This window comes from Schistocerca nitens, chromosome 9 (assembly GCF_023898315.1).
Source record: "Schistocerca nitens isolate TAMUIC-IGC-003100 chromosome 9, iqSchNite1.1, whole genome shotgun sequence".
Lineage (NCBI taxonomy): Eukaryota > Metazoa > Arthropoda > Insecta > Orthoptera > Acrididae > Schistocerca > Schistocerca nitens.
In genome coordinates, this window is record NC_064622.1 from 349,966,450 (window position 1) to 349,988,833 (window position 22,384).

General features: G+C 42.3%; 1 protein-coding gene across 5 annotated transcripts in view; it reads right to left on the bottom strand.

The window, feature by feature from the left end:
* LOC126203118 (protein sex-lethal-like) overlaps positions 1–22,384 on the bottom strand; it is a 125,023-nt gene that overhangs the window by 55,444 nt on the left and 47,195 nt on the right. For all 5 annotated transcript variants that reach the window (XM_049937363.1, XM_049937366.1, XM_049937362.1 and 2 more), the window contains exon 4: positions 17,292–17,405. In XM_049937363.1, coding sequence (XP_049793320.1) covers positions 17,292–17,405 — 114 coding nt within the window. The remainder of the gene's footprint in view (positions 1–17,291; positions 17,406–22,384) is intronic.

A 22,384-nucleotide genomic window follows, 5' to 3' on the forward strand; every position in this document is an offset into this window, starting at 1 on the left:
ACTCTTTGTCTTTAAATATGTCTGCTTGTGTCTGTATATGTGTGGATGGATGTGTGTGTGTGTGCGCGCGGGTGTATTCCTGTCCTTTTTTCCCCCTAAGGTAAGTCTTTCCGCTCCCGGGATTGGAATGACTCCTTACCCTCTCCCTTAAAACACACATCCTTTCGTCTTTCCCTCTCCTTCCCCTCTTTCCTGATGAGGCAACAGTTTGTTGCGAAAGCTTGAATTGTGTGTGTGTGTTTGTGTGTCTATCGACCTGCCAGCGATTTCGTTCGGTAAGTCACATTATATTATATATATATATTTTTTTTCCAAAAACAAAGATGATGGGACTTACCAAATGAAAGTGCTGGCAGGTCGACAGACACACAAACACACACACAAAATTCAAGCTTTCGCAACAAACTGTTGCCTCATCAGGAAAGAGGGGAAGGAGAGGGAAAGACGAAAGGATGTGTGTTTTAAGGGAGAGGGTAAGGAGTCATTCCAATCCCGGGAGCGGAAAGACTTACCTTAGGGGAAAGCTTGAATTTTGTGTGTGTGTTTGTGTGTCTTTCGCAACAAACTGTTGCCTCATCAGGAAAGAGGGAAGGAGAGGGAAAGACGAAAGGAAGTGGGTTTTAAGGGAGAGCGTAAGGAGTCATTCCAATCCCGGGAGCGGAAAGACTTACCTTAGGGGGAAAAAAGGACGGGTATACACTAGCGCACACACACACGCGCACACACACACACACACACACACACACACACACACACACACACACATATCCCTCCACACATATACAGACACAAGCAGACATATTTAAAGACAAAGAGTTTGGGCAGAGATGTCAGTTGAGGCGGAAGTGAAGAGGCAATGATGATGTTGAATGACAGGTGAGGTATGAGTGGCAGCAACTTGAAATTAGCGGAGATTGAGGCCTGACGGGTAACGGGAAGAGAGGATATATTGAAGAGCAAGTTCCCATCTCCGGAGTTCGGATAGGTTGGTGTTGGTGGGAAGTATCCAGATAACCCGGACGGTGTAACACTGTGCCAAGATGTGCTGGCCGTGCAGCAAGGCATGTTTAGCCACAGGGTGATCCTCATTACCAACAAACACTGTCTGCCTGTGTCCATTCATGCGAATGGACAGTTTGTTGCTGGTCATTCCCACATAGAATGCATCACAGTGTAGGCAGGTCAGTTGGTAAAACACGTGGGTGCTTTCACATGTGGCTCTGCCTTTGATCGTGTACACCTTCCGGGTTACAGGACTGGAGTAGGTGGTGGTGGGAGGGTGCATGGGACAGGTTTTACACTGGGGGCACATACAAGGAATAGGAGCCAGAGGGTAGGGAAGGTGGTTTGGGGATTTCATAGGGATGAACTAACAGGTTACGAAGGTTAGGTGGACGGCGGAAAGACACTCTTGGTGGAGTGGGGAGGATTTCATGAAGGATGGATCTCATTTCAGGGCAGGATTTGAGGAAGTCGTATCCCTGCTGGAGAGCCACATTCAGAGTCTGGTCCAGTCCCGGAAAGTATCCTGTCACAAGTGGGGCACTTTTGTGGTTCTTCTGTGGGGGATTCTGGGTTCGAGGGGATGAGGAAGTGGCTCTGGTTATTTGCTTCTGTAGCAGGTCGGGAGGGTAGTTGCAAGATGCGAAAGCTGTTGTCAGGTTGTTGGTGTAATGGTTCAGGGATTCCGGACTGGACCAGATTCGTTTGCCACGAAGACCTAGGCTGTAGGGAAGGGACCGTTTGATGTGGAATGGGTAGCAGCTATCATAATGCAGGTACTGTTGCTTGTTGGTGGGTTTGATGTGGACGGACGTGTGAAGCTGGCCATTGGACAGGTGGAGGTCAACGTCAAGGAAAGTGGCATGGGATTTGGAGTAGGACCAGGTGAATCTGATGGAACCAAAGGAGTTGAGGTTGGAGAGGAAATTCTGAAGTTCTTCTCCACTGTGAGTCCAGATCATGAAGATGTCATCAATAAATCTGTACCAAACTTTGGGTTGGCAGGCCTGGGTAAAGGCTTCCTCTAAGCGACCCATGCATAGGTTGGCGTACGAGGGGGCCATCCTGGTACCCATGGCTGTTCCCTTTAATTGTTGGTATGTCTGGCCTTCAAAAGTGAAGAAGTTGTGGGTCAGGATGAAGCTGGCTAAGGTGATGAGGAAAGAGGTTTTAGGTAGGGTGGCAGGTGATCGGCGTGAAAGGAAGTGCTCCATTGCAGCGAGGCCCTGGATGTGCGGAATATTTGTGTATAAGGAAGTGGCATCAATGGTTACAAGGATGGTTTCCGGGGGTAACAGATTGAGTAAGGATTCCAGGCGTTCGAGAAAGTGGTTGGTGTCTTTGATGAAGGATGGGAGACTGCATGTAATGGGTTGAAGGTGTTGATCTACGTAGGCAGAGATACGTTCTGTGGGGGCTTGGTAACCAGCTACAATGGGGCGGCCGGTATGATTGGGTTTGTGGATTTTAGGAAGAAGGTAGAAGGTAGGGGTGCGGGGTGTCGGTGGGGTCAGGAGGTTGATGCAGTCAGGTGAAAGGTTTTGCAGGGGGCCTAAGGTTCTGAGGATTCCTTGAAGCTCCGCCTGGACATCAGGAATGGGGTTACCTTGGCAAACTTTGTATGTGGTGTTGTCTGAAAGCTGACGCAGTCCCTCAGCCACATACTCCAGACGATCAAGTACCACGGTCGTGGAACCCTTGTCCGCTGGAAGAATGACGATGGATCGGTCAGCCTTCAGATCACGGATAGCCTGGGCTTCAGCAGTGGTGATGTTGGGAGTAGGATTAAGGTTTTTCAAGAAGGATTGAGATGCAAGGCTGGAAGTCAGAAATTCCTGTAAGGTTTGGAGAGGGTGATTTTGAGGAAGAGGAGGTGGGTCCCGCTGCGACGGAGGACGGAACTGTTCCAGGCAGGGTTCAATTTGGATGGTGTCTTGGGGAGTTGGATCATTAGGAGTAGGATTAGGATCATTTTTCTTCGTGGCAAAGTGATATTTCCAGCAGAGGGTACGAGTGTAGGACAGTAAATCTTTGACGAGGGCTGTTTGGTTGAATCTGGGAGTGGGGCTGAAGGTGAGGCCTTTGGATAGGACAGAGGTTTTGGATGTATATATTTTTTTTTTGTGTGTGTGTGTGTGTGTGTGTGTGTGTGTGTGTGTGTGTGTGTGTGTGTGTGTGAGAGAGAGAGAGAGAGAGTTTGTTTTCAAAATGTGGTGTACTAATATGTGCGTCGCACACGCACCGCTTACCTACGGGCTCTATCATTAAAGCAATACATAAACCTGTGCTGGAACAACTGTAAACAGCCAATCTGGCAGAATTTACCTTTACCTACCATCAGGCATCAGAGGGACATCCATTATGTTTAATATTTTCTCTATTAGTAACTACACATTTTATTTTTATGAAATTTTATGACTTTTCCTAATTTATCAAGAGAGTCATAATTTTGGGAAAAAATGATAAAAATTTACCTATGGCTTTTTGTTAAATTGTTGGTGCACATTTCCTTTCGTATGGGCCTCGCAGGCCCATGTAGCTAGAAGTAATTTTTCGACAACCCCACCAGACTAGAAAATACAATGCTACAGTGTGGAGAGGAAAACAAGATGCTGGCTATTGGTGGTTTTCTTCAATGTGATCGATGTGTAATGAATGCATCCATAATTAGGATAAAGCTGACTACCAATAAAAAAAAAAATGATACATCTGACTTTCATAATAATCAATTTGGGAAAGAAAGTAGCAGTGATAAACAAGTCAATTAATTCATTAGTAGCACTGGATCCACGAAGGGCACTGAAACACCAGCTGAAGAAAGGAGATGTACATATTCTGTAGGGGGGGGGGGAGGGGGGGGAAAGAGAGAGAGAGAGAGAGAGAGAGAGAGAGAGAGAGAGAGAAGAAGAAGAAGAAGAAGAAGATGTCAAATTACACGTTGTAGGTGCAACCAACCTGTATACTCAGAACATACTGCTACACAAATTCACTATAAGAATAAAAGTTTCATTATAAGAATAAAACACGTCAGTAAATGTGTGTTTCTTTTTTAATGCAAATTTTAAAAAAATAAAATTATTTTAAATGTATTTATACCTCAAAAATCATTCACACTGTAAGTAGTCAAAGTAGTGTCAATTTAAAAAACCAGGCCTGACTGGTAGGCAATGCTATACAGATTTTCTGGTAAGCAGAGGGTTAAGAATCAATTAAGTGTGCTTAGTCCGGATTGTCAATTTCACTGGCTACCTTGTTCCTCACTTCCTGCTACTTTCGTGTCCACACAAACAACAGCCTCTAGATTACCCATTACACAACGTACTGTTAATGGATGTCATAAACTTAAAGCAGCATATTCCTGACAGGCTACTTTAGTTACTACATCAGGCAGCTCATAGCCCTGTAACATGTCGAAGTACCCAGCATAACACCACCTACGTTCTGTTTGGACCACATTAACTCCATAACTTGTTCAGGTAAGTTTAAAGCTATTTGTGTACTGATGAGATTTATAGTGATGACCATCCATAAACCCAATTAAGGGCTAATTAGTGCCGTTTGTAACACTTTTTTATAATTGTTGATTCCACGACATCAACGAAGCGAGAGTGTTGGCAGCACTGGATTCCGTTCCGCAAGACTGTAAAGATCACTACAATGAAACAGTTTTAACAATACATTTAAATTCTGCGGCGTAAGCACTGTTGGAAGTCGTCATTTGCTGAATGACGAAGAAAAATGGAGTGCAAGTTCGAGTAAGTATGTTTTACACAGTAACTTACGATATATAATTTGGTTTTTTAGTATGGTTGTGCTTTAAATACTTACATATATATTCTTTGGAGGTTACTGCTTGCTGTGAAATAAATTACGTTTATTTAGGCCGTTTGAACATCGGTGTTGCCATATGGCAATGCTAGGCACTTGCACTCAGTAAAAGGACAAATTTTCTCATTTTTGTTTTAGAAGAGGTTTCTCGCTTGCTGAGGCGCTGAAGATTCTTTATAATGACGATATTGAAGGTGATGTGTTTGTTGAGCCCCAAAATTATTTTCCAAGAAAGATCGGGGATATTTTGAAACAGCAATAGAGAAGAATGATGGATTATTGTATGTGCGGTGGCTGGACAACTCAGTTGTCACAATGATCTCGTCTTCATGTGGTGCACAAGAAGCTGGACAAGTCAAGAGATTCTCGCAACTAAAAAAGCGAAATATAATGATTCCCAGACCAAAACTGGTAGCCAAATATAATACGTATATGGGAGGTACTGATCAGATGGATCAGAATCTAGCATGCTATCACATTGCAGTAAGAAGCAAGAAATGGTACTGGTGTCTCTTTACATGGACGTTAGATGTCACCATACAAAACAGTTAGATTTTGTATAATGAAGCAAGAAACCAAACTATTTCTCAGCTTGATTTCAAGAGAGAAGTAGCAACAGTGTACTTGCAAAGACACCAAGCTTTACCAAAAGGAGCCGGGAGACTATCTGCATCAAGGGCATGTTCCAACAGGCGCATATCAGATTCAATTAGATTTGATAAGACTGACCACCTCGTCCAGCACACAGAAGGAAAGAAGAAGAAAAGGTGTGCACACAAGGACTGTAAATCTATTGTGAGAACAATGTGTTAAAAGTGTAATGCGGAATTGTGTATTGACTGTTTTATTCCATTTCATGTAAAATAATGCTCAGTTCAAGATTTGATTTTTGATTATTAATTGTACTGTGTTATAAAGTATCAATTGTATGATGAAGACAGAATAATAAATTTGCACAAAACTTGTATATGTAATAAGAAATTTCAATAACCTACTTATTTTAGTTGAAGTTGTAATCCATATAAATTTAGGTAGTGAAAGCGCCTAGCGTTGCCATATGGCAACATCAAATATCTCGCTAATAGCGGTAATGACTTTCATCGAAACAACTCTGTTGTGCAATTTATGCCTTTTACAGGCATAACAACGCATTTTTTTTAAAAAAATCAATAAATAATTAATTCCGGCGCTAATGGGTTAAGGAAAATGATCAATTTTTGAAAACACAATGTAAATGGATACATAAAAGTCTACTCACCAAGCGACACATATACAAAGGTAACGGAAATTCGCTAGCTTTCAGACCCAGTGGCTCCTCCTCCTCCTTGTCTTTTCTTCGTATTCTGTCTGCAAGTCTCCCCTGTCCTGGGGTTCTGGGCAAGTTTCCCAATCTCTCCCCATTTCTTAAACCTTGCCAATCCTTTTTCTTCATCCTTCTTCCTTTCCCTTAAACACTTCTGTCAGAAGAAGAAGCCACTGGCCCAGAAGCTTGCAAATTTCCTTAATGGACGCGCGCGCACGTATGCTCCTGCTGGCACTTGGTGAGTAGGTTCTTTATCTATCTGGCTAAGACAGTTTTGGAGGAAAGACAGCCTTCTAAGCCAGGAGATTTATAATAGAAAAACAGAAATGACTAAAAATGTCATTCCATCAGTTGGACCGACAGTAGTAAAATAAGGTGAAATAAATAATGACATCAGTAGATAGGTGAGGCTACACAAGTGTCCCCCGGGCTCTGCAGGCATTAAAGGTGGAAGCAGCACCCACTATCTTGGAGCAAGGAAAAATCTAATTTAACCATTATTTCATTATCAGCTAGCATCAAGGATAAAGAATCCTTAAGGTCATGCCTTCATCATAGTGCGACCACTAAAAAAAAAAAAAAAAAAAAAAAAAAAAAAAAAAAAAAAAAAAAAAAAAGGGGTGTGTCAGACACAAGGGCGAACTGAATCTAAAAGCAATTAACAGAGTAAAAGAAGGGTGACCAAGGCAGCTGGCACAGGAGGTAGGGTCGAGGGTCACAAAATATACACTACTGGCCATTAAAATTGCTACCCCAAGAAGAAATGCATATGATAAAGGAGTATTCATTGGACAAATATATTACACTAGAACTGATACGTGGTTAAATTTTCACGCATTTGGGTGCATAGATCCTGAGAAATCAGTACCCAGAACAACCACCTCTGGCTGTAATAACAGCGTTGATACGCCTGGGCATTGAGTCAAACAGAGCTTGGATGGCGTGTACGGGTACAGCTGCCCATGCAGCTTCAACACGATATCACAGTTCATCAAGAGTAGTGACTGGCATATTGTGACGAGCCAGTTGCTCTGGCACCATTGACCGGACATTTTCAATTGGTGAGAGATCTGGAGAATGTGCTGGCCAGGCCAGCAGTCCAACATCTTCTGTATCCAGAAAGGCCCGTAAAGGACCTGCAACATGCGGTCGTGCATTATCCTGCTGAAATGTAGGGTTTTGCAGGGATCGAACGAAGGGTAGAGCCACGGGTCGTAACACATCTGAAATGTAACGTCCACTGTTCAAAGCGCCGTCAATACGAACAAGAGCTGACCGAGACGTGTAACCAATGGCACCCCATACCATCACGCCGAGTGATACGCCAGTATGGCGATGACGAATACACGCTTCCAATGTGCGTTCACCGCGATGTCGCCAAACACAGATGCGACCATCATGATGGTGTAAATAGAACCTGGATTCATCCGAAAAAATGACGTTTTACCATTCATGCACCCAGGTTCGTTGTTGAGTACACCATCGCAGGCGCTCCTGTCTGTGATGCAGCGTCAAGGGTAACCGCTGCCATGGTCTCCGATCTGATAGTCCATGATGCTGCAAATGTCGTCGAACTGTTCGTGCAGATGGTTGTTGTCTTGCAAACGTCCCATCTGTTGACTCAGGGATCAAGATGTAGCTGCATGGTCCATTACAGCCATGCGGATAAGATGCCTGCATCTCGACTGCTAGTGATACGAGGCCGTTGGGATCCAGCACGTCGTTCTGTATTACCCTCCTGAACCCACTGAGTCCATATTCTGCTAACAGTCATTGGATCTCGACCAACGCGAGCAGCAATGTCGCGATACGATAAACCGCAATCACTATAGGCTACAATCCGACCTTTATCAAAGTCGGAAACATGATGTTACGCATTTCTCCTCCTTACACGAGGAATGACAACAACGTTTCACAAGGCAACACTGGTCAACTGCTGTTTGTGTATGAGAAATCGGTTGGAAACTTTCCTCATGTCAGCACGTTGTAGGTGTCGGCACCGGCGCCAACCTTGTGTGAATGCTCTGAAAAGCTAATCATTTGCATATCACGGCATCTTCTTCCTGTCGGTTAAATTTCGTGTCTGTAGCATGTCATCTTCGTGGTGCAACAATTTTAATGTCCAGTAGTGTAAGAGGGCAATTGGAGACCTTCAGTTCTTGTATTTTGCACTCCTTCATTAGAGTAATACACTTCGAGGATGGGGGAGGGAGTTTCTACAACATATCTATTGATTTCTGTCCCATTCAGACAATTCCTTCACGGTGCGTCGTTCTTTATTTTGTCTTAGATGTATACCCGAAGCACTGATGTTTACAGCACTGCATGGTGTGGGGGAGGGGCCAAAGGAAGGGGAAATTCAGCTACACATTGCAGTGGTAAACAGTGATTTTGACCTCCTCTGGAAACGAATCCCTGACAAAAGTGAGGATGACTGCTCGAGTGTCACCCTTGTAGTTTGGCAGTCCTCGATGTGTGAATCTGATTCCTCACTTCTCCAAATGTTCACATAGTTCTTTGTGTATCTGCAGTGTTACATCTTGATGAAAAGTTAAACTCTGTTCCATGATTAGGCTCATATGAGGTGCAATTGTAAAAAGTACATCACTAAGTTGTTTACAAGAGAGTAATGCCTAGGACTGGGAAGGATTTGCTGTCATAATTAATATGGAACCACTTTGTACTTTACTAAGGGAAGAAAGTTCACCAAATATGTTTTCAGTATTCTCCACAAAGGGCATTTGCTTAGTACACAGAAAGGGCCCCACTTGTTTTGGATGCAAACCACAAACTGAGGGGAGTGAGTGCAAGTCGTTTGATTTTGCTTCCCTGCCACGGAGTGGTCAGAGAGATAAGGTTACTAGGAACACAACAATCTGCACTAAATTGCAGTCTGTCAATAGAGATTAACGAAGCCTTGCAGCCACAAGGAGATAATTTCTGTCTTCTTACACTGTCTGCCATGATACTGCCTATTCTTTCTGAATGAAGGCACACAGTCAAAGCAAAGGCCACCTGGCTCAATGGTCGGTGTCCAGAGACATGGTGTCCCCAGACAGACAGACAGACAGACAGACACTGTGCCCCCGGACAGATAAGACTCCTTGGCATGCCCAGGAAAGTGAAAGATCGGGCAACAGTAGTGTGATCCCTGCGTGATCATGACACTGTGTCCATGTGAACTGCCTACCATGCTGAGTATTGGGCAACATTCACTGTATGGTCAGGACTTCTATACAAATTTTTTAGAAAAACTGGAGGCCAAACCCAGATGTGGAGACTGAATATAAGTTAACAGATATACATGGGGTAAATAAATGAAGAAAGTGGAAAAAGTCATAATCTACATCCTACAAGCGAGCCAGGTTGTCATTAGGGAGTAGTCTGAAATAGACCCATTCAGAGAGGAAAACTGATGCACAGGAAAAGAAGTTTAGAAATGAATTGGTATCCCACATGTCAGCCACACACACAGAATTTTGAGCCCTACCAACATGTAATGTACTTGTAAGAACATCATTTGGTACTTTAAATATTTCATACACGTCAAGCTTTTTTGCCCCCAACTGTTCATATAACAAGACTCAACTCTACAGTTGCAAGGGGATATTGCAGGTTGCCACTTTTGAAGATTCTCCGAGTATGGAATTATATACTTAAAAGTTACAATATGGTAGCATGTAACAGATCAAACTATAGAAAATATTACAAGAGAAATATTAAGAATTACAGACGATTTCGAACTTATCAGGGAGCTTAGCTGTGATTTTAGTTTTGAATGCTAACTATTTATTCACCTACTTGTGTCATGGTGCCTGAGGTTAGGTACAGGAACGAACTTATGTTGTGTAGCAACTCAACTTTACAGCTCATTAGTGTCGTTCTGCAGTTTACCATACTGTAAACTTACCTTATTACTTTATTAATAGAAATGCTCCCAGATAATCCATCTCTCCGAGATACCTGCCTTACATCAAAACACTAAAATGAATTTAGGCCAGAAAAAGGGATTGTTAAGCCCACAAGCACGAACAGAACCACATGATGCTGCCTCTAAATGACTATCTCTGGACCCAAAGCACAATGAGCCTTCATGCAAAACCATAAACTCAGAATATGTCCCCTGCACATTCAACACGAAGCTAATACTAACTTCATCTTCACAGAGAATGTGAGCTTAAACTTACTTGTATCAATAACACTCTTAAGTTACTTTCTCTGCCATGCGTGTCTTGAAATAAATTGACTGGAACCCTGTCTCTACTACTAGGTTTCACGACACACACCCTGGCAGCAAGAAGAATGTTATGCATTAATTGACCGCACTACACTCAACCACTGGGTCATCTGTGATTAAAAATACTGATACAGAGAAACTAAACGATGCAAGGTGAAACATACAACGTAAGCATACGTACTTTGTCAGGAGGGATCCAATAGTCTTCAATGCACAGTTCCTTTCCCAAGCATATAATTTGCAGACTCAAAAAATATCTGAAAGACAATGAAGCACATGGACTGAATCAGAAAGCTAACGGCTATTTGATCTGCTACTTTCGCATTTGCAGGACAAACACACTACAAGGCTATTGCGTAATCTGTGTGATCACTTGGATAACTTCAAGACATTGGTCTCCACACAACTGCCACTGCTGAGTGTCCTCTCTGAGTATGTGTCCACCTCCTTGATGTGACACTCAGGGATCCACATGCTATATCTTTCATACTTCATCATTATCATGTCTGATACCACTTCAAGTGTTTCTAAAATATTTCACAGACATCAGCCTTAATTAAGCTATTATCACAAGGTGTATTCCGATTTTAACAATTAAAAAAAATAACCAGTTTCTACCTCACTCTTTTGTCTTCTACCATCTCCCAAGTCGGATAGACAAGTTCATTTAGTTACTTGATGCATGTGTTCGCAAATTTACCTATGGAGTGAGCATGCAGATCCACAGAACAAGAATTTTGTCACCAATAGTGATCAAAAAGTAAGGGAATTTTTTTAATTTCATGGGCTTTGTACTTCCAGTTTTAAATTATTATTATTATTATTATTTTCGATTATTCCCATTTAAGAGAGCGTTTAAACTTGAATTCCTTTATGATGATTGTTTATGTTTTTTCTGAGCCCAAATTTTCTTCATGTGTTCACTGTGTTGTTTCTTTCGCTCCACTGTCCATTTGCATCCTGGTCACTTCTGTGTTGTGGCGTCAAATTTATGTTTTTTGATGATGTTCCTGAATTCAGTTCTTAAATTATAATAATAATAATTATTATTATTATCTTTATCACCCTGTTGGTACACTTGTTCCTGATGTATGTTAGCATTTGGATTTGCATTCAATTTTGCTTCAATAATGGAATAAAGTGCAGCACCATATTCGAAATATAGACTTTGGCCTTTGGCGAATATGAGTAAGACAAGAGTTTACGAGTGGTATAAATATTTCAAAGAGTGTAGAGAGGGCACTGAAGACGACCACCACCCTGGATGCCATAATGTATCAATTACTGACAACAATGTGGAATAAGTGAAGAAAATGGTTCTTGAATATTGTCGAATCACCTTATCAGAGCGGTTGCTGATGATGTCAGCATATCCTATGGCTCATGCCAAGTACGAGGTGTGGCTAGAAAAAAACCGGACTAGTACTGGTGAAACAATAAAACGAATGCAATAAGGCTGAAAATCGCGTGGCCTGTCACGTGACTCTCGCTCCGCCTACTGCTCGAGTTTCATCTGCCTCCTGCACTCAGTCTGCCCGTGGCGTCTGTTTTAAGTAGTTGACGTTTTGTCTGTGCGTCGGAAAATGTTGAGTGTACAGAAAGAACAGCGTGTTAACATCAAATTTTGTTTCAAACTAGGAAAATCTGCAAGTGAAATGTTTGTAATGTTACAACAAGTGTACGGCGATGATTGTTTATCGCGAACACAAGTGTTTGAGTGGTTTAAACGATTTAAAGATGGCCACGAAGACACCAGTGATGACACTCGCACTGGCAGACCATTGTAAGCAAAAACTGATGCAAACATTGAAAAAATCGGTAAACTTGTTCGACAAGATCGCCGTTTAACAATCAGAGCAGTGTCTGAGTTAACAGGAGTTGACAAGGAAAGTGTCGAACAAGTTTACCGATTTTTTCAATGTTTGCATCAGTTTTTGCTGACAATGGTCTGCCAGTGCGAGTGTCATCACTGGTGTCTTCGCGGCCATCTTTAAATCGTTTAAACCACTCAAACACTTGTGTTCGCGATAAACAATCATCGCCGTACACTTGTTGTAACATTACAAACATTTCACTTGCAGATTTTCCTAGTTTGAAACAAAATTTGATGTTAACACGCTGTTCTTTCTGTACACTCAACATTTTCCGACGCACAGACAAAACGTCAACTACTTAAAACAGACGCCACGGGCAGACTGAGTGCAGGAGGCAGATGAAACTCGAGCAGTAGGCGGAGCGAGAGTCACGTGACAGGCCACGCGACTTTCAGCCTTATTGCATTCGTTTTATTGTTTCACCAGTACTAGTCCGGTTTTTTTCTAGCCACACCTCGTATACGTTATATGAATGTGTCAGACATGTCTGAAAAAACAGACATCACACAGTATCTGCAGTTGTGAAACATTATATGTGAATTGAAGGGGGATCACTGCTGTCAGCTGCAGCATGAGATTAAGTGGAATTAGCAGTGATGAGTGAAAATGTGTACCAGACCAGGATTCGACTCCGGGGCCTCCTGCTTACTAGGTAGGTGCAGTAACCACGGCACATCTGGGACACAGCATTATCTAACTGCACAGATTAGCTCGGCACACCTCACGGCCTATCCACACTCCCACCAAGCGCCATCTATCCGCAGTCCCTGTCCACTATACTCCTGTTCACTACCCAGAGATTCCCACAAGACGTCTGATGTATTTGTGCATTTACAATTAAAAAGGTGGATCCATTGCCCAGCTAGGCTTATCAATCATATGAATGCATGGTGTCTGTCCTTTCCAACATGTCCAAAATAACAGATACCACACATACACATAACATATAAATGTCTCAGATGGTGCAATGATTACCACATCTGCCTAGTACGCTGGAGATACCATGTCTGAATCCAGATCTGCCACACATTTTCACTCATCATCACAGTTTCCGCTTAATGTCCTGCTGCAGCTTACAGCAGTGATACCCCCTCAATTTACATATCATGCCAAGCAGTTTCTTTGGATGTTTTGGGCATGAAACATGTAGCAGCAAAGTTTGTTACAAAATGGTTGAATTTTGATGAAAAACAATGTCACACAGACACCGCTCACAAATTGCTGAATGAAGTCGACAACAATCCAGAACTTCTAAAGAAGCGATGAAACATGAGATATGGGTATGACATTGAAACCAAGGCCCAATCCTCCCATTTTATTCAATTGTAATGGGACAGTTCATAACGAGTTCCTGCCTTATGATCGCATGGTCAATAAGGAATACTACCTGGAAATTGTGTGCCGTTTGCATCAAGCAATCCAAAGAAAATGACCAGAATTGTGACAAAATAATTCATGGAAATGGCATCACGATAATGCTCCCACTCACAGTTCGATGCTTGTTCATGATTTTTTGGCAAAAAACCAAACTGTTATGTTGCCTCAGCCACTGCATTCGTCCTGTACGGGGGACTGCAACTTCTTTCTACTCCTGAGGCTGAAGAAAACTGTGAAAGGACATTTTGAAATCTCCATTATATAGGAGCAGGTAACCATGCCCTTACTCAAGTTAAGGGTGTTACGCAAATCAGCCTCAACTGGGCCCTACATCCCAGAAGCTTAGATATTTGGTTGGAATTAGCAGTTTCAACTAAAAGTGTTCCATTACAAAGTCGTTTGAGATTTTTCGGAGACCCTGCAATACCTTCCAATGTCTTGTGAATATAGAAAGGTGAGATCTTCTCAAAGGTTCCTCCTGTTCGCTTGATTACAATGAAAGTGTTGTGGCACACTAATGCCCTGTTACCATGATTCTGAGATTCCTTTTCGGGAGGACTAACCAACCAAGCTCTCTTTGAGGAGTGGGTGTAGGTACTGCCTGATGGTACACCCATCCCGTTAGCAGTAGTTGTTTGATGAGACCGTTCTACCGGAATCCCTTGAGATGCTAGGGAAACAAACCATCAACCAAGGCATAGCCCTACATGCCTGAGTAAGCCTTATACAACTGGGGAGTGGCAGCTGCCCCAGAGATTGCTCGCTAGAGACCTCAACAGCCATTCATCTAATAAGCACATAGCACACGTTGAGGTTGAGGGTGTTTTTATGGCCGTGTGTACCTTCCTCGTGATCCAGGCAGTGAAGCCAAGACCCCCCCTCCCCCCCTCTCCAAAACACAACATTCCAACACTGTGCCACATGGTGGTCACTGAAGCATGCCCAGAGTTTACGGTGACAGAGTGCTGGCAGCCCTTACCAGTCCCAAGTTAAGGAGTCCCAGGGTTATCAAGCCCGTACTCAGTAAATGAATGCCGAGCCCTGAGGGGGAGGGGGGGGGGGTCAAGAAACTGAGCACAACTCGAAGACACATTCCACAGGTGACTGACAAGAGGACTGGGCTTACTCGTTACACTGGTTTAGTTAAAATTTATTATATAAGCAGGGTTTGGCCTGAAACAAAAGTAACAGAAATTGGAGCTCGAGGTGGCCTAACATTAAAACAAAAAATATCTATTTTGGGGAGAATCAGGTGTTAGTATAGTTTCCAGTCAGCGATTGGCGCAATGGAAAGAGAAAAGAACGGTAATCCAAGAGTCTTGGGACTGAGTCACTATGTGGAAACTTTCCTTTATTTTCAATTTTTATGTTACTTATAATGCAAATAAACATAAATAATAATCAGTATATTGTATTTATTGATATTTTCATGAAAGTCGTGGGAAAAAAAAAAAAAACCTGGGATTGCAAATAAATTTCCAGAAAGAGATTGTAAGCTGTACACGATGACTTTGTACATAAAGTTAGATATGTTTATTACTTTACAGCTGCTAATTTACACGTGCTGGAATGATATTCAATGTAATTTATTTGCATACCCAAATTTTCTTTTGGTTTTCCTTTTCATGCCTTTCACAAAAATATTAATATATACAACATACTGAGCATTATTTCGGTTTATTTGCAGTGTGAATAATGTAAAAACTGAAAATATAAAAGAAAAAATTCAGTATAGGGACTCAAGCCGAAGACCCTCAGATTACCATCCTGTATTCTTTCCGACGCGCCAACCGCTGCATTTAGACTACACCAACATGACGTCTCGTGCCTTACATGACCTGTACAAAAACTGCTATTTCTTCTAAACGCTAGGCCATCTGGAGCCACCACTACTCTTACTTTCATTTCTGGCCAAGTCCTGTACATACCATAAATTTGGACAAAATCGGTGATGAAGAGCAGGCACAATCACCTTGTGAGTACAGAATTAATATGGAGCCCCAGTTTTCATAGTCTTAATTGCAGTTTCATCATATCCATGGAACTCTTCACTCTATAGCATTCAATACTTGATTTAATTTCACCTTTGTTCATTTCCTCTAACTACATGTGATAAAATAGTCCTGGAAGACCAGCTTTTAAGAGTTATGCATTTTTAACTGTACAAATAAAATTTTGATTAAACCTGTCCAGAACTGACAGGAAACAATTATTAAATATTTTACACAATTCTGATGGATCACTAACTGTTTCATTTTCAGAGCTTACCGTATTTACTCGAATCTAAGCCGCACTTTTTTTCCGGTTTTTGTAATCCAAAAAAACCGCCTGCGGCTTAGAATTGAGTGCAAAGCAAACGGAAGTTCTGAAAAATGTTGGTAGGTGCCGCCACAACTAACTTCTGCCATCGAATATATGTAGCGCTACACAGGCATGCTTTGTAGGCACAAAGATAAATACTGGCGCCAAAACCTCTGCGTCAAAAAAGTTTGTCAATATGGCCAACTCTATGTTCTGAATTTTTTTCTACCTGTGAGAAGAGATGGTTGCTAATAGGAACCTGATGAAATGTGAATTGCATGCAGTATTCTCTTCACCATAAGAATAATACGAATATAAACATTTTGCTATGGATTCTTTCGTATTTTCTGCTATCTCATTTAAATCCTGTCTGCCTAATAAATTACGAAACTAGAGTGAGACAACAGCAAACGCGGAAGAATATACGTATCGTGTCATGTTTATATTCGTATTATTCTTATGCCTAATAGTGATACAGTCAGAAATGAAGCACGGCAACTGACTAGATTTTTAAATCTAAGATGACTCTAATTTCTGTGCAGAATTTGATATACTAAAGAAGCGGCAGCAAAGATTTTCAAATGGAGAAAAATTTTCGCCTAACTCTCGTTAGGATGTAGGTTGCAGTAGGTACTGGGAGATGAAGAAGCTTGCACAGGATAGAGTAGCATGGAGAGCTGCATCAAACCAGTCTCAGGACTGAGGACCACAACAACAACAACAACAACAACAACAACTCTCGTTCAGAACATGTTCCATCATACGCAGTCTATTATTTGGTTCTTGTTGATCATTATCAAAGAAAGCAGCAGTTTAAGTAACAATAAATAGCAGTCTCTTGCCATTCTTTTGCTAATGGGTCGATTTCTCTCTCTCTCTCTCTTTTTTTTTATTGTAAGCGGCGGTAGCGCGCACAAAAGCAAGCCATGCCGCGATCGGCGACAGACCGTAAACACGCACTATCAGAATGTGACAAACAATGCATGACACAGTACAGTAATGCATTTTCAGCTTAGAGTGACGTAAACACCTATAACAAAGAAAACGGCACTTATCAGATCAAAGCAAAATAAGCAATTGATTCAAACCAGACGAAGCACGTGAAAAAGGAAGGATACCCGTATAAATATGGACTGAGCGCCTAACGCATAGCAATGGCTACCTGGTAAAGCTTAACTGCTAAGCTAAGAAAGTAGAAAACAAAAAATTGCAATGATATAGTCTTATCATGCAAACATAGGACCAACTCAAACAACAACATCATTGAACAAAGCATAGATACCTACTGTTTTGCCCTTTAAACAATGCAAGTGTATTTAAATGTTTCTGCAAGCTTGCAACATGATACTTGTTACAGTACTTCACTTACCTCACAAACGCAACACCTCTTGGAAGTCCTGTTATTTTGTCTTTAAGTAAGTTCTTCTGCACAATTGTACCATATTTCCCAAATAATTTATCCAAGTACTCCTCAGTAATGTTTCTGAAAAGAGGAAGAACACTACTGCTGAATGACTGAACGAAGAATCATCAAAAAAGAAACAGAAAGTGAGTGCAAAGAAATATAGCTCTAAGTTCGCCACACACACACACCTACATAATACCCTTTTAGTACCTCTTACAGATCAAACAGTAATTTAGGCGTCTACTGTAAACCTACGAGTAAAAGCATCACTGGTTTCATTAAAAATGAAACAATAGATACAGGCCTTTCAAATCAAGGTAACACTTCCTTGACATTAGTGGCATCAAATTAGATCAGTCAATGAAACACATTACACTTTATGAAATACTAAAAATGTATACTTTTAGTACATCCGGGATTGTCATAAACATAAGGCTAGGGATAGTAAGAAATTATGAACACAGATTTATCATCAATTACAACCTTGTGGACAGGTAGCAGGTTGTGCTACTTGTATCTCCTAACTACATTGTTAGCCATCAATTGGATCTGAGACTTAACAGTTATATAAGGAGCAGTCACATGAAAATAAGTCAGATGGAAAAAAGTAAGGAAACTGTTTTTTGTTTCAAAAGTAATTGCTTTAACTGTCTACATTTGTCCCACTGTGACACAAAACGGTCAATGCCTTAATGGAAAAATGTTTGTGGTTGCCTAAGGAACCATGATTGTACCCTGGTATGCACCTCTTCATCCGAATCAAATGGACAGCCACAAATGTCTTTCTTCATGTCTCAAAAATATGAAAACCACATGGGGAGAGAACAGGAGTCTATGGAGGATGGATATGGGCTTCCCAGCAAAACATCTGCAACATTGCTGAAACAACAGGTATAATGACCATTTTCTTTTGCTGCAAGGCCCCACTGCTCGCTGACTTTCTGGAACACAGGGTCACAATTAATGCACAGCGGTACAAGGATGCTTTGCAAAAATTGAAGTGTGCCATTAAGTCCAAACACCCAGGAGTATTAACAGATGGTGTCATTCTGTTGCAGTATAAAGACCACCCACAGCAGCCAAGGCTATTTCCAACTCTGCTGCAGAACTTTTGTTGGAAAGCCATTATACACCCCCCATACAGTCCTGATCTCTCTGCATGCAATTTCCATATTTTTGGAACCCGGAAGAAAGACATTTGTGGCCGTTCATTTGCTTTGGATGAAGAGGTGCATGCCTCTGTACAATCATGGTCTATAGGCAACAGCAAACATTTTTCCATGAAGGCATTGACCATCTTGTCTCACAGTGGAATAAATGTATTAACACTTATGACAATTACTTTTGAAATAATAAACAGTTTACTTAGTTTTTTCCATATGAATAGTTTTCATTTGACTGCCCCTTACATAAATGCATTGCTGCTAACAATAAAACCTTCATGCCAGACTAGTGTTAGGCACATGCCCCATCAGCAGCAGCGTATGCATTACAGAAGTCAAAATTTCTTTCAAAATACATTTATCGCTGGTTTATAGTGATTTGTATTACTTAATGTGACCGCTACTTCTTCATATAATTTAACTTTCCTCATACACTAGTTTCTTATCGCGTACCAAAGGCATTAGGTAATAACAGTCATATTATTACCGAATTATATGACAGTTTTAATTTTGGATGTCAATGGCAATGCACTTAACATCTAAGAGATAAGAGAGAGGGAAGAAAGAAAGAAGGAAACAACATAGGGGTGAATGAGCATATGAAAATGACGCGAGCAGATATAATAAGGAGAATAAGTAAATGAAGATGAGAATATGGAAGAGAACAAGTGTTAGGGCTGGAGAAACGACAGGATATCTAAACCCTCACAGCTATTGCTTCTAATACAGTAAGCATTTTAATGCTCGAATAAAAGATAGTGATTTCCAGAGAATCATGTTCCTTGTAAGACAATGCAGCATCTTTTGCCACCTGTTGGTATGATACAGTAGCAGTTTGAACTGACAAGGAACTTTCTCCTCTGCAGCCTTGAAGACGACTTCATACTCGATCTCAACATTAGAAATGTTTTCTCGGAAGTCATCAGAGGTCACAAGAGAAACATGGATCTGTGGGATTGGAGCTGTTCTTTTACGTTTGCTGCTGTTATTCATCAGATTTTTAAGTCTCGGTGATGGCGCTGAAGCTTCATTTTGGGCTACAATGCCCTGTCCTCTGCCTGAGAATGAATAACTCTTTAACCATTTGAGCACCACATGCTTCTGCCACAAACCACCATTTTACTCATTTTATTTCGAAGTACACTCCTGGAAATGGAAAAAAGAACACATTGACACCGGTGTGTCAGACCCACCATACTTGCTCCGGACACTGCGAGAGGGCTGTACAAGCAATGATCACACACACGGCACAGCGGACACACCAGGAACCGCGGTGTTGGCCGTCGAATGGCGCTAGCTGCGCAGCATTTGTGCACCGCCGCCGTCAGTGTCAGCCAGTTTGCCGTGGCATACGGAGCTCCATCGCAGTCTTTAACACTGGTAGCATGCCGCGACAGCGTGGACGTGAACCGTATGTGCAGTTGACGGACTTTGAGCGAGGGCGTATAGTGGGCATGCGGGAGGCCGGGTGGACGTACCGCCGAATTGCTCAACACGTGGGGCGTGAGGTCTCCACAGTACATCGATGTTGTCGCCAGTGGTCGGCGGAAGGTGCACGTGCCCGTCGACCTGGGGCCGGACCGCAGCGACGCACGGATGCACGCCAAGACCGTAGGATCCTACGCAGTGCCGTAGGGGACCGCACCGCCACTTCCCAGCAAATTAGGGACACTGTTGCTCCTGGGGTATCGGCGAGGACCATTCGCAACCGTCTCCATGAAGCTGGGCTACGGTCCCGCACACCGTTAGGCCGTCTTTCGCTCACGTCCCAACATCGTGCAGCCCGCCTCCAGTGGTGTCGCGACAGACGTGAATGGAGGGACGAATGGAGACGTGTCGTCTTCAGCGATGAGAGTCGCTTCTGCCTTGGTGCCAATGATGGTCGTATGCGTGTTTGACGCCGTGCAGGTGAGCGCCACGATCAGGACTGCATACGACCGAGGCACACAGGGCCAACACCCGGCATCATGGTGTGGGGAGCGATCTCCTACACTGGCCGTACACCACTGGTGATCGTCGAGGGGACACTGAATAGTACACGGTACATCCAAACCGTCATCGAACCCATCGTTCTACCATTCCTAGACCGGCAAGGGAACTTGCTGTTCCAACAGGACAATGCACGTCCGCATGTATCCCGTGCCACCCAACGTGCTCTAGAAGGTGTAAGTCAACTACCCTGGCCAGCAAGATCTCCGGATCTGTCCCCCATTGAGCATGTTTGGAACTGGATGAAGCGTCGTCTCATGCGGTCTGCACGTCCAGCACGAATGCTGGTCCAACTGAGGCGCCAGGTGGAAATGGCATGGCAAGCCATTCCACAGGACTACATCCAGCATCTCTACGATCGTCTCCATGGGAGAATAGCAGCCTGCATTGCTGCGAAAGGTGGATATACACTGTACTAGTGCCGACATTGTGCATGCTCTGTTGCCTGTGTCTATGTGCCTGTGGTTCTGTCAGTGTGATCATGTGATGTATCTGACCCCAGGAATGTGTCAATAAAGTTTCCCCTTCCTGGGACAATGAATTCACGGTGTTCTTATTTCAATTTCCAGGAGTGTATCAGTGCCTTTAGTATGAAACCACCAATGTTACTAAATCAGACTTTAGTAGGATCTGTGGTCTCCTATTAAAGGCACTGGTACATTCAAAACAAAATGAATAAAAAATGGCTCCAAGCACTATGGGACTTAACATCTGAGGTCATCAGTCCCCTAGACTTAGAACTACTTAAACCTAATTAACCTAAGGACATCACATACATCCACGGCTGAGGCAGGATTCGAACCTGCGACCGTAGCAGCAGCGTGGTTCCAAACTGAAGCGCCTAGAACCGCTCAGCCTCAGCAGCCGGTCAAAATGAATAAAATGTTGATTTGCAGCAGAAACCATTGGGGCTCAAAGGATTATCAGATCTGAATTTTTGTCAACTAGAGTATCCTGGCAATTACATTTGCAGATACAGGTGCTTCCAGCAACAGTACTTATCATGGACTGTAAATATACAGACATTAGGAGTGGTCAATTTTATTGCTGAGTCCAATGATTCTATGAAGTAGATGGATTCATTAGGCCTAATTGAAATGCTTTCTTTGTCTCAGAATATGGTGTCAATTGTATTACTTTAATCTTGTAGGATTTCTTCTCATTAATAAATACTGAGAATTCTCAGCTTCATGCAGCATGGCTGCTGGGACTATTGACACATTTGAGCAGTGCTCTCTATGTTTGGTACATGGTGCACATGCAAACAAATTGCATCTACCAAACCTCTACACCTATATCTAAATCTATACTCTGCAAACCACTGTGAAATGCATGGCAGGTGATACATTCCTAATTTGACCGGCACAGCCAACAGTCGTATGCCCAAACCTTTGGCCCTTAAAACAATGAATGAGATGGTTAATGCAAGGTCAGATCTTCAGGCAAATGTAACCAGTATAAACAAACTGTAGGCATTTAGGTACACTAACGGTAATTATATGAACAACACAGTCTTTTCTAGTTCTCCATTAACCCTTTCCCATGATATTCGTAACTTCCACTACAATTTTGTTTCCACCCCAGATGCAACTCATTTATGTCCAAAATACATAATGCCCCTACAACGGACAATAACTATGCTGTTAATTCAATGCTTGGACAGCTCCTGTTGTTACTATCAGGAGTGTGCCATTTCTTAATCTCTTTACTGATTTGAGTGACCCTGTTAATCTTTGCTAAGTTTTATTCATGTAAAATGCAGTTAATTTTTAAAAATTTCCTCCTTTTCTTCGCAGTAATTATAAATATAATATTCAAGAGAGAATATGTCTGTTAACCCTGGCAATACCAATGCGTTTTCCAAAATGTGTAATCCCAAGGGGAGGGTGGGGGGGGGGGGGGGGC